We start from the raw sequence: 13,289 nt of genomic DNA, 5'->3' as shown, positions 1-13,289 counted from the left end.
AGCGGATGTGAGTCTATTTGAATATAGTATATCAGTGGTTAATACGGTTAAATTTATCAGACAGAGAAAGAAGACACGTCTAACTAATTACTAATATTAAATATTTCTTTATCCTTAGGATTAATTTGATTAAATGAAGTATCTACGCAAACTATCACATCACTTCATCGGATATACTTCATCCGCTCACTCAATATTTGCAAAACAAATCATTGATTATAAATAATATTTTGATAATATATATTATCTAACAGCTGTGCAATTCTGTAAAATTCGAACTTGAACTAAGGGTGTTATTAATAAACCAATCTCAGCTCTGAGACGGCCCTCAAGATCATGTCAATGTGACTGTCATGAGATTAGTTTATTAATACCATTCTAAGTATATTTAATTTTACGTTTTCAAAGGGAAAGTCCTCACAACTCACACGATAGAAGAGCCGTGAGTTTGTGTATGGCATATGTATGTGTGTATTATTATTATGTGAAGTAAGATAATATTACCAGTAGCCAGCGAGTCCTTATCAGCCACCTGTAGGCGTAATGCGAGTAACGTACATAAAGACGTCGCAAACAGAACTATACCGTGTGAAGCCAGCTATTATGGTACTTATTGTAAAATTAGTACTAGCTTTAGACCCCTTGGTACAGTCATGAGCAATATAATGTACCCACTTTAGGACTCTGTCGCAATAACATATTTGACATTTAGTGAGACTTACAGTGCAATTTATCAAAAAAGTTAATGTGACATGGTACCAAAGTGTATATATATTAATGCTCGTGACCGTACAGCAAGACCGAACCTAAAAAGCGGTGAAGTGAGAACTCTCTGGTACACAGACAAACTCGCCCTCATTTCCGACCGGGATAAGCAAAGACTCTACAATTCCTTTGGCTTTCATCCTGACATGTTTTTCTGTTTTAAAATATATTTATTAAACCTTAATACTCAATATACAATTTATCAATGCCCTGCAAAACTGTTTTTAAACAGTTTGTCTACAGGAAAGAGTATTTAGTAATAACATGTAATTATAATATCTAATAGTAATTCGTGTAAGTGTATCAAAATAAGTGTATAACATTAATTAACTAAATACACAATTAGTAGCTTGAATTAGTCAGTACACGAGTCAAAAAGGTATTGATTAAGTATTTTTTTAAATTTACTTTTGTTTGGTTCGAGACGGAGGTGCTCAGGCAAACTATTCAGTGTGTAGTACCCTACACACTGTTCTTTCTTTCGCTCTTTTTTAAAGTTATACATATTGCCAAAATAATTATTTACTCTAGGTACTAACTTCCAATTAGCCTGTGCACGCAACATTCATCAATCGTTTCACGCACCTACGCGCGAACTTGCGGGAGTGCAGATCTGCACCATCGTGCGGGTTTTGTAGATTAACGCACGGCGGCTCTCATTTCATTCAAAGCCATTCCAAAATCACGCGCGGCACTGCGGGATTCGGTGTGCCTAGTGATGGGCAGGGAAAGAAAAAATTGGGTGGGAAAGAAAAAATATCGGGAAAATATGGGAAAATAAAATAAACACCCGAAAAATTCCCAAATCATGGGAAAATATTTTTTATTTAATTGTTTTTAATCTTATTATTATTTGTATGTCGTTTCCATGTCTCGGGTCGGGTCTGTCATGGAGTCCCGGACTTTTGGAAGGCGTGCGTGGGGCCGAAGCCAACACGTAGAGGCCCCTTAAGACAATTTACTCTAAATGTGTTGTGACACCAACCGGCGATTATCCCTGTATGCACTATGGGAGTGCACCCAAAGACAATCCCTGGTTCGTGTAGGACTATTGCAGATTATGGGAACAAAAGGAACTGGGCTATTGGGTTGGGGGTTAGTGAACCTATATACTGGGGCTATGGGGGACTATGGCGCCTGCTCGACCAATGTTAATAACAGAGATACATTGGGCAGGCGGTGACTCGTCACTCACTGGTTGGGCCACCTATCTAGCCGACGCGACTGGACGGCAAGGCAGCAACAAGGTTGTGAGCATCTCAGGGTGTCAAGAGGTGTACACCGCTTTCTGCGAGGCGGTTTACCCGCCTTACCAACTCGCGACTTATGCATCTTTCACTTCCACCCTGCGAGCGTATAGCTCTAACGCCCCACTCTGGCTGGCCAATGAAGTCAAGCCAGAGGTGAGAGTCCTGCGGCCCCCGCTAAGGTCCACTCCGGCCAGCCAGTACTGTTACCATCTTTGTTGCTCTTCTTTGGACTCTCTCTAGTAGTGCAATGTCCTTCCGATAGTAAAGTCTCCATATTTGAAACCCATGTTCTAACAGCGGTTTGACGTAAGTAAGTTTTGTAAAGCCTAAGAAACAATTCCGTATCTATATGATAAAAAGCTTTTCTAATTATGTATAAGAGGGAGTTATCCTTCTTAGTGATTCCAATAATGTGTTCGTCCCACTTTAGATTATGTGTTATCGTTATGCCAAGGTCTTTTTGTTTTTTAACACACTCGAGAGGTTTTGAGTCAATGGTGTAACTCAACGTGGGGTGGTTACTGCCAACATGCAACACAGTGCATTTGTCTACGTTTAATGTGATTAGCCAATCTCGGGTCCAAGCAATTACTCTATCAAGATCATCTTGGATTATATTATGGCTAATAAGTGGATTCCCTGTTATTTTCGTGTCATCTGGAAAGAGTGATATATCAGACATGATACCATGTTTAAGATCTGTAAGGTAGATACTGAATAAAATAGGTCCTAATACCGATCCCTGCGGCACACCGCTGAGGACTTTTCTGGGAACAGAGTATGATTCTCCGATGCGCACAGAGAATGTGCGATTTGACAGGAAGTCTTCAATCCACTTCACGACATTGCCTCTGATTCCAAAGGGCTCTAATTTAGCAATCAATGGTGTGACAGGAACTCGATCAAAAGCTTTTTCATAGTTCAAGTAAATAATATCTGTAGGTATTCGTAACTCCCAATTTCTTGCACAAAACCATGTTGCTCCTCGATGATGACATTCTCTCGTGCCAAAAGCATCCTATATATCCTATAATATGTAGATATCTTTGCATGAAATTATTAAAATCGAACATTCCATTCAAAATATATTTCCAATTAGATCATCGGCTTTCCATACTTTGGCCGGCCCAAATTTGAAAGTGCCGGTCAGAGAAAAAAAATATGTCAAACCTTTCGAGTAGATTGTTCTGAACATTTTTTACTATGACACCAGACGTGTATGACCATTAGTTTGGCTTTAATTGGATTTTAAAATTCTTGATTTCTCATTTATTTTGTATGAAAATAAAGTGCTTTGGGTAAAAAATGCGGTACGGCGGATTACAAAGGACCTTCAGAACATTTAATAATCTGGCGCAAAACATTTTTGACCGTTATCTTGACTTTTTATTCGTGTCTCTTTCCGTTTTGGTTTAAATGGGAAAAATGTCAGCCAGCGAAACAAAATAAGTCAAATCTTTTGGTAAACGACGTATTTTTACTATACTACCAAATGTCGACTTTGGCTTTTATTGGACTTTTTAAAAAAACTTTTTTTTATACATTTTAACAATGACAACAAGCAGAGCTTTCCCAATGACTAGTTATTAGTGAGATAAATACTTTGTGTTTTTGTTTTGTATGTTGTTAGGTGAACTTCTATATTAATACTATCTGATTTTAGATATGACGTTGGCTGTAGTTTTTGCATTCGACTCAACGTTACGGCCTAAGTTTAGGTTGAATTATGGTATTGATTCACCTTGACTGTAAATGGTTACCACCCTCCAAAGATAAGCTTGCCATCTAGTGACGAAACTCCTATATTGGCATGACGTCTGAAGTATCTGTTAGGGAAAACAGGAGTCGGGTAGTTGTACTTTGCAAATATGCCTATCACAATGTCCTGGTGCTACTCGGTCGATAACATAGTAGGTACCTCTATCACCCCACTGTTTATTCCTTGTATACACTTTTCTTTAAAAAAAAATAGTTTCTTAAGCGTGTATCACCATCAGGTAAGGTAGTGGTCAAACGCAAACCTACTTTTCAAAAGACGACCACCATATTACGCCTTTAGCAAGATAGTTACATTATCACTAGATAAAACTTTTTTGATTTTTGGAAAATCGAATTAAGTTCAAAATATTGGTCATAGTCGTTTAATGCCATAGTAATAAACATTCTGACGATCTTTTAAATAACGCGCCTGTTATATTTTATTTTTATACAAAATGAATCAAAAATCAAGTTTTTTTTTAAATCCAACAAAAGCCAAACTAATTAATGGTCATACACGTTTTTGTCATAGTGAATAATGTTTACAGGTATCTTCTCGATAGCTTTGACATGTGTTTTTTGCTGACCGGCACTTTTCACACAGAAACTATAACGTAAAGTCCAACAAAAGTCAAAATAATGGTCATAGACGTTTGGTGCCCTAATAATAAATGGTAAAATGGATAAGTTCTAACGGGATATACAAATATTGTTTCATGGCCGGCACTTCACATTTACACCAAAAATGTATGAAAATTCAGTTTTTTTTTAATTCGAATAAAACCGAAAATATTGACCCTACAGCTTTGGTGCCATAGTAATAAATGCTCAGACGGATAAGTTCTAAGGATATATACCATTATTGTTACTTGGCCGGCACTTTACATTTTCACCTAAAATGTATGAAAAATACAGTTTTTTAAAATCGAATAAAACCGAAGATATTGACCCTACAGCTTTGGTGCCATAGTAATAAATGCTCATATGGATAAGATCTAACGGAATATAGCAAAATTATTTTTTGGCCGGCACTTTGACTTCTGGGCCGAAATCCGATGATCTCCTTTAAGTATTTTAAGAGTTCATACGACACTACGACAGAAGATAAATTGGGCATAAGTAGGCATACATTATATTTAAATGGTCTTTGTTGGAAATCCTTACTTTTAATACAAATATATGCGATAAAAAATATTTTCCCTTGAAATGGGAATTTTTCGGGTTTTTTCCCTCAGAATTGGGAAAATTCCCAAAACGCGGGAATTTTCCGGGTAAGAACCCAACACTAGGTGTGCCATACTTTGCGTCTCGCCCCGCACCTACGCGCGGGGGCGCATGTTTCTCCGCTTGTATGCGCGTGTTTTCTATACAAACGGAGATACTTACAAGCAACGGAAGAACACGCATTCACGCGCTACGCTGCATCATGCGCGGCAGTGTGAGAATCGCCTAAGTGAAACCCTTCATTGATTCCATTATTAACGTAACTAATATCAGAGAACGGTTGAAAAATATCGGAAGATTTTACAGTGACATCATAGGCTTTATCAATATTTCGCGGAACTGACAAGATTTGATAAGAGATAAGCGCAAAACAAGTACATGTATCGTATGGCGAATTTTAAAAATAAATTATGTTTGACGGCTGGCTTTTCAAATAGGGAGCACCAGTTAGAACCCTTGGACGAACCAGACTTGCACCAATGATACAAATTTATCTTAAGTGCAGTTTTCACTTACACAGTTGGCTCGACCATTATAGACGGGGCGATACAGCTCACCGCCTTTCGCGTTGATCTAACAGAAAGCTTGGTGGAGTGTAGATACTTAGCTCATCTTGCGATGAATGTACCTCTGACGACCCCAATTGGAATATAGTCGTGAGCTGTGTGTATTACGTCAGTAACGCGTAAATGCGAAAAAAAATCCATGGATAGTCAACCATTGCTATAGATTTTTTGATTAGCAAAATATGCATTCCATTTTTAGGTTTAAGAATTTATTACTGTTATTTTTTTAATAATATTTTTGACATTTTATTGCCAAATATACGTATCTAGACAAGTTAATAGTTTGAAAATACGCCGCGTGGGTGGGTTTACCGTTGAAAGAGATCAGTGCATAAAATTCAAGCGGAATATTTCGAGTTTTGGATCTTCGTCCAAGATTTGACTCAAAAATGTTTGATGAAACTATAGTTTAGCTATAATATTCACATTCTAAATAATATAGGTAAAATAAATAACATTTAAGTAATACCGGGAGGGTACCTACTATATAAATCTTTCATCAACTCGAAAAGAAAAACATTAAGGTAAAATATCTATTCAGTAGGGAACATAGTTACCCTTTAAATTGCATTTTTTACATAAGGAATGTCCCATCCGCCTAAAACTACTGCAGCTTCTCACAACCTCTATAGCCGAGGAAAAGATGCAAGAAAATCCTCAGCACAGGGTCCTAGACGTTCTTTAAATAAAACAATAAAATATTATTACACAAGTTAGTAATTTGGCTGCCTAATATCAATTCCCAGACAGTTAATTCCATGCATTTATATCTTCTAAATAATCACTAACCTTATAATAATAACCTTTTTTACTAAGTTTCTGTTTAATTGTTATAATAGGCTAGTTTCCAACTAGTCAAATCAGTTACTTTTTACTAAACGTCAAAACACGAAATTACTATGGAATTTGTATGAAAAAGCACTCTGTGACGTCATAGAAAAACGTGACAAAATGTCGGACTTATTATTACGTTTTTCTTGATTAAAATTCATAAATAAGTTTAATAGAAAAAAGAAAATGTTTTTCGTTAGTTTTAGATGTGTCTTTATTTAGTAATCAGAATTTCATAATTTATCTTGAACCTAGTACACGACCCTATTATTGTTATTAATAGTGAGATTTTAGCTGCTGAGAAGTTAGTCTCAACAGACTAGATGTTGTTTTATAATGAATGTTGTGTTCACTAGTAATTGGCTTACACATTACTACTGTTTTACTTTGTTTAATTATGTCATAACTAAATGTTATAATGTACATGGCTGTAAGTGAACCATTAAATAAATAAATAAATTATTGTCTTAAAACTGGACAAAGATAAATTCGGAATGATATTGTAAAAACGAAAACAGGGACTGTAACCTGGGAACCTGACAGAGGACAGCAGTAACTGTCAGTACTATTCAGAGGCGGAGGACAGGAGTCCTAGTATGGCTTTGTAATAGACTACTCTGGGCGCCATCCCACTTGCGTCAGACAGAGTACTGCGGGGCGGAAGGCAAGAGGGAAACCACTGCCCTATTTTTCCCTAAAAAGTAGTATGGAAAATGCTGCACCGACAAGAGCGTGGCTCTTATATTGATGATGATGAATGTAAAAACGATCACGATTTCAAATACGACCTTCCCCATGACACCCGCCTATATTGTACAGACGTATTTTACATTGTTTTTGTAAGCAAGCATTTGCGTATTGACAGCTTGGCGGTAAAGTGCAACAGCTTTATTCTTACCAAGGTTAGCGTAGTACCCAGCTGGATGCATCATGACCGATCACCGAGTACCATCCATTTGTCACTTACCTAAAACGAACAGAAAATAAAATGTAAAATAAAACTGTTTGGAAGCAAAAAAAACAATCTAGAACAAATTAAATGCGCTTTAGTTATTAGATAGATTCTATTTACGATTTGCGTCATAATTATTTGCGTCGTTATCCCGTTTTGACAGAGTCCGCTTTACGTAACCAGAAGATTTGACAGGTCCGGATTTTTTACATAAGCCTGCGAAGGGAAGATCAGTCCGCCAGCAATGTTTATCTTACACACGAAAAGTATACTGAATGATGTCCAACAGCATGAAATAGTGTCAAAAATATAAAAAGTCACAATCATGAACCAAATGCAGCCAAGGAAAAAGTAAGTTTCGAAAATGTTCAAAGTTGTGCCAAAACTTTTCTTATTAGGAGTATAGTTTTTATGCTTATAATAATTATGCTTATATATCATTATTGTCATTAATTATTATGCTTATAGTAGTTATGAGTTTCAAAATTATGCTTAAAAAGTTATGACAAATTAATACTATGCGTAACTAATAATAGAACAAGGAACAGTATGCTATGGTAAATTATTACATAAAATTTTATGAGTAAAAATAGAGAACCAACGCACAAGCCTCATATTTTGCCTAACGTGTAGAATTTGTAAACTTAGGATTTGTATAGTTAGCCCGTGTAGAGTTAGAAACTTGGCTCTGCATGAGATCTGATAACTTTTATGAAATTGCGTTTGCTATGATAATAATAATTATAAAAATGTTTATTTAGGTAAAATCTCGTTTTGGCAATACATAGGCATAGAACAAGAATAGAAGTTTGGTGATGCATGATGACAATGGAAGTCTATCGCCATAACAATACCTAGACGGTACTTTTCTAAAATATAAACTTCAAAAATCCGTACAAGCTATAATTATACATTTAAAGGAAAATTTTTGTAATTTTAAATTGTTTTCCATTCCATATTTTTTGCGACGGAAAATTCCACTTGATATTAACTCAGAATCATGGTCTGAATCATCCCCCTGAGTATTCGTTACGTCACTAACACCCTGTACATTGATTTAGACTCTTTTATCTGTATATTAGTGCAATATCTTCTTCTTCGTCGTTCCCTCACTGCTGAGGATCGCGACCACAGGTTATGGTTTTCCACTCGATACGGCTATATGCTGCGTGGACCGCCCTCTGTATGCTGCCGCCCACCGTCTTCTTCAGGATGTTAGACCACCTCGTAGGCAATATACACTTACCAAAAAACGTACATAATTATATTATTGTATCCCAAATCAATTAGGTACATTATAATGTAATATAGTGGATTAATTAGGTAATAGATTGAATAAGCAGGCTAATGAACGAATTTAGTTAACCGCAGAATCCGATCTATGCACCGCAGAATAACACTTAGCTAGAAACACTGCAGTACTATAACCATAGACTTTCAATTGGTATTACACGTATTAGTGTATAATTGGTTTACATCAAGATAATGTTATACAGGGGGTTAGTGCCACCGTACCGAATACTGAGGGGGGTGATTTAGCTCATAATTCAGCTCATGATTCTGAGTTAATATCAAGTGGAAATTTTTCAATTTTGGACCACGGAGTGTCCTAATGAAACAGGGTCCTAAAAGTATTAACTAACTAGCTTGGGTAATATGTGTCTGTCTATCTATCTAAATTATAGAATAGTTACATGATATACCGATCAACAACAATCATGTTAGCTCAATGTAAGTCAGTAACTCCGATTCCTAAACACATTGCAACCAAGACTTGCATGCTGGCATATTCCACATAGGGGCTTGGCTAGCTAGGGTATCTAACCGGGGACAGAACTAGGCCCCCGGGGACCCAAAGTTCCGAGTTTTTTAGCCAGTTCCATAATCCTCATCTAATTCAAAATTTTCGATTTATTTAGATTCTTGTTCTCATTTTGACTTCGCAGGTTCGAATCCAGCACAGGCCTAAACCAATGATTGTCGAATTTGTTGTTTTTTTCATGTTTGGATCATAAATGTTTACCATGTGCTCAAGCAGAAAACATCGTGAGGAAACCCACATTCCCGAGAAATGAATTTTTGGAGGTATGTGACTCTCTTTCTCTTCTTCAATCGTGTGGGTTGTGAGGTGATTTACCAACCTCATCGACCCTGGTGTTAGGGTTATTATTGAGCCGCCAAAGGCCCTTGATAGGGTTATTCATTACTCATTTACATCACTAAGTAGTAACCGGGACCTACGGCTTAAGGGTTTGTTTATTTCTTACGAAACTCAGAAATTACACAGGTTGGATAGAAATGGATCGAATTTCGTGAGGATACAGAGTGCAGACAGCAGAAATCGCGGTAAGGCGACACAAGGTAAGCATGAGGTTTTTTATAGTGTCCAGTGTGTGGTATGATGGCCCCAATTTAATGGTCCCTGGGTTCTAGACCGCCTAGGTGCGGCCCTGGATTGGTCCAGGCATACACGCATACTCCGCCCCAGGCATGCGAGTATGCCAGCCGCCTCGGAATCTGACCAAATGCCCATCGGAGCCCGATTGTTAAGCTAAATAGCAACGGCTTATTTATAAGGGAGCTAAAACAATGCAGGGTCGAGGTATTTGGCTTAAAGGTCTTATAGCACGACGTGTGGGGATGTAAGGAAGTGAATGTTTCGTCTAAATTATACATACATACATAAACTCACGCTTTTTTCCCCACCGGGGTAAACAGAGACTATGGAATTCCATTTGCTTCGATCCTGAAATACTCTTTTGCTTCCTCCACATTCATTTAGAATCGTTTCATACACGCACGCCCTTTTTTAAGGATGTATAGTCTACTATTTGGTCAATGTACGCGCTTCGCTTTACAGTATACTGTTTCCTTCCTTTCGAATCCTATTATGCTTCATCCGCTCTACGTCAAAATAAAATGTCTAAATTATAGGTGGTGGTGCAAAATAAATAGTACCAAAGTATACGATATCAAAAATGAATAAAGTGTGAATAGAGTTAGACTATCATGTAGGTGTAACAGAAAGCACGGTGAGGTGTGAGTACTTAGTTCATCTTACGATGGATGTACCTCTGTATACCCCAATTGGGATATAGTCGTGAGCTTGTGTTGGACATTTTTATATTCACAGTAGAGCTAAAATGGATAATCTTCATAAATAGTAATTTGCCGCTGACAAATGATCGTGTCGGGGATTTGGAAATCGCGTATAATGCGCCCATTGTTAATTATACTTACGAGTCACTCAGCTAAACATACGATTTATTGTGCTTAAGTACCGTCTGCGGTTCAAATAGACCTCTGTTTTTAGATAAAATAATAATAGGTACTGAAATATCGTTACCAAACGTCGAAATTCGGCAACGCACTAAAGTCGAAGATGTAGGTATCGAATCACTAGACTTAAAGTCGTAAAACCGAATGTCCTTTTAAAATCCAAACCCCATTGTTTAACTATTGTACCTGGAAATCTCGGCCTTACGAGGTTAAGTGGAGATGGGCAGAACACTTGGCAAAACGGGAAGACAACAGATGGACCAAGGTTGTTACTGAATGGTGTCCCAGGGATGGTATGCGACATAGAAGCAGACCACCAGTCCGGTGGTCGGATGACATTGAGAGGTGCGCCGGAAAACGATGGATGAGACTTTCACGGGACCGGAAAGGATGGCATGAAAGAGGGGAGGCCTATACCCAGCAGTGGGTGGATACAGGCTGAGTAGATAGATAGTAGACTGAAATGTACTACGCCATACAATAGTTTTGGAAAATTATTGAGCCAAAGACCAATAAACTTGAAATGATTAACCAACTTACATATACCTCTACATGTATAAACTCACGCCTATTTCCCACCGTAATAAGCAGACATTATGGAATTATATTTGTTTCGATCCTGACACACTGCTCTTGCTTCCTCCACATTCATCAATCGTTTCATAAACGCACGCCGGTTCAGAGTAACCTAACCTAATTGTGGAAAATAAAACCATTCGGTTTGAGTTTTTTAGTAAAACTGTATTGTCAAAACCGTAGAAAACAAAATAATATCAAAATTCTAATACGTATATATAAAAGAATAGAAAAGAAGTAAAAAGTAAAACATTAAAAAGGTTTCCTATCGGCGACACTAATCTAACCTAAACCTAAACAAAGCATAAAAACAAGGATTATTTTATGAATCAATACACAAAAATTTAAATACCGTTAAGAAATACGTACCTATTAGTATAAACTTAGATCAAGAATATTAAAAAAACTCATTATAAATTACGAACGCCGGCAAATAGCAATTCTTTGCGGTTACATAATTCCACTCTTTTTTGAAAACGTTATACGATGAAGATTTCAATGTTTTTCTATATGAATTTACATCCTAATTATTAAAACCATTAAAGTACACATAAGAAAAAACAAATACTTCAAACTATTAAAAATAACTTAGGCAAGAATTGGTGCTGATTTCAGTGCACACTATCAAATTTTATTTTAAGGTTTACCTTCTAGTAATATACTTATACGTAGATTCTGGTAAGTACTTACTAATTTCAACTCACTGTGCTATATTTTCTTAAGTTTGATTACGTATACACATAATAAGTATATAATTATTTAGTGACTACATTAGTATATTAATTCCTTTGCTGTCTGTACGTCTACCGTGAGAGAGTTTAACGCTGCAGCCACATTGAATGGCCCAAAATGTTAAAATGCCAAGACAAATGATACACTAGACATGTGTCAACACATCTCTAAGGATTAACTTTCTATTTCATTCGTTTTGTTTTGCTAAGGCACTTTGTTTGTAGTGCGAAAGGTAAGTGGTGCGATTTACATTGTAGGTAAGAAAATGCTTTACTCAGAAATGTTGTAGTATTATGGTGCTACATTCTTATATAATGTTTCTCTTTATTTTGATCAGAATATAATAAAAATTGCCATCATTTATACCCAAAAACAAAGATAAAAGTTGCATATATCTGTTATCCATGAAATTAGAAGGTTAAACGAAGGAAAATCTGTACAGCGCCTTTTTATTGTTTTTGAGAAATTTCTGGAAAGGCACTGGATAGTAAAATAATTTTACACGATAGATGACTGGTAATGTCAAGTCTATTACCCTATCCAAACTAAGTATTATATTCTGTTTATATCTGCGCATAAAGTCGCATGACACCCGAATGCGTCGTGGCCTTAACTATGTTTAAGCTCTAAGAAAGGGCTTAGAGCCTGTCCGTTATCTTTCCACTCGATCGCGATTTGTCCAACGCTCGATTTCGACTCGAACGAGCTCGAATCGAATCGGCTTGAAATTTCAAAGCGAACATTAATTAGGAAGGTCTTGGAATTCCGACATTCTGGCAACTATCAGTTTAGAGTAACCAATCAACTCGCAATGTACATACCTCCAACCATGCAGTAAAGTATCCGTAATCGATACAAAATCAACTTTGAACAACGAATGGTTATAAATCCCAGATCCGTCTCCTAGTGGTTATTTAGGCCCTGTTACACAAAATTGTCTTTAACGATCACAGATAAGTGACGTCAAAATTTTTTTTATCGTCTGTTGTTAGGCGGAAAATAAAAACTGTGTAGACAAAGGGGGGGGGTTGCAAGGTCATCAAAAAAAGAAGTTCACAGAGAGTAAAGGATTCAATTTTGCTCAAAACATTGTAAAAATTTGAAAATAAGCTAATTAATATACAATACAATATGTACAAAAACGCTTCATTGCACATATAAACACAACACTAAAAACAAATACAAATGTGACAAGAGAAGTGTGTGTGTAATATACCTTTTTTTCTGATTAGTCTTTAATAGATATACTTATGCATATTACGTAACGTGTAGCTGAAATTTAAAAAAACATCCAAATCGAGTCAGAATTATTAGACAGATACAAAGATAATTTTTTGAACATGAAGTGTGTTGCTA

At 36.6% G+C, this 13,289-nt stretch overlaps 2 protein-coding genes across 3 annotated transcripts in view; both read right to left on the bottom strand.

The window, feature by feature from the left end:
- The window catches only part of LOC126382366 (lysosomal acid glucosylceramidase-like), a 251,263-nt gene that overhangs the window by 142,132 nt on the left and 95,842 nt on the right, over positions 1-13,289 (bottom strand). The window lies entirely within an intron of this gene.
- LOC126382379 (protein scalloped) overlaps positions 1-13,289 on the bottom strand; it is a 152,213-nt gene that overhangs the window by 120,017 nt on the left and 18,907 nt on the right. For both annotated transcript variants that reach the window (XM_050032214.1, XM_050032215.1), the window contains exon 2: positions 7,293-7,361. In XM_050032214.1, the coding sequence (XP_049888171.1) occupies positions 7,293-7,326 (34 nt within the window). In that variant the 5' untranslated portion in view covers positions 7,327-7,361. The remainder of the gene's footprint in view (positions 1-7,292; positions 7,362-13,289) is intronic.

Source organism: Pectinophora gossypiella, chromosome 4 (genome assembly GCF_024362695.1).
Source record: "Pectinophora gossypiella chromosome 4, ilPecGoss1.1, whole genome shotgun sequence".
Taxonomy (NCBI): Eukaryota; Metazoa; Arthropoda; class Insecta; order Lepidoptera; family Gelechiidae; genus Pectinophora; species Pectinophora gossypiella.
This window is presented reverse-complemented; position numbering and strand designations above follow the sequence as displayed.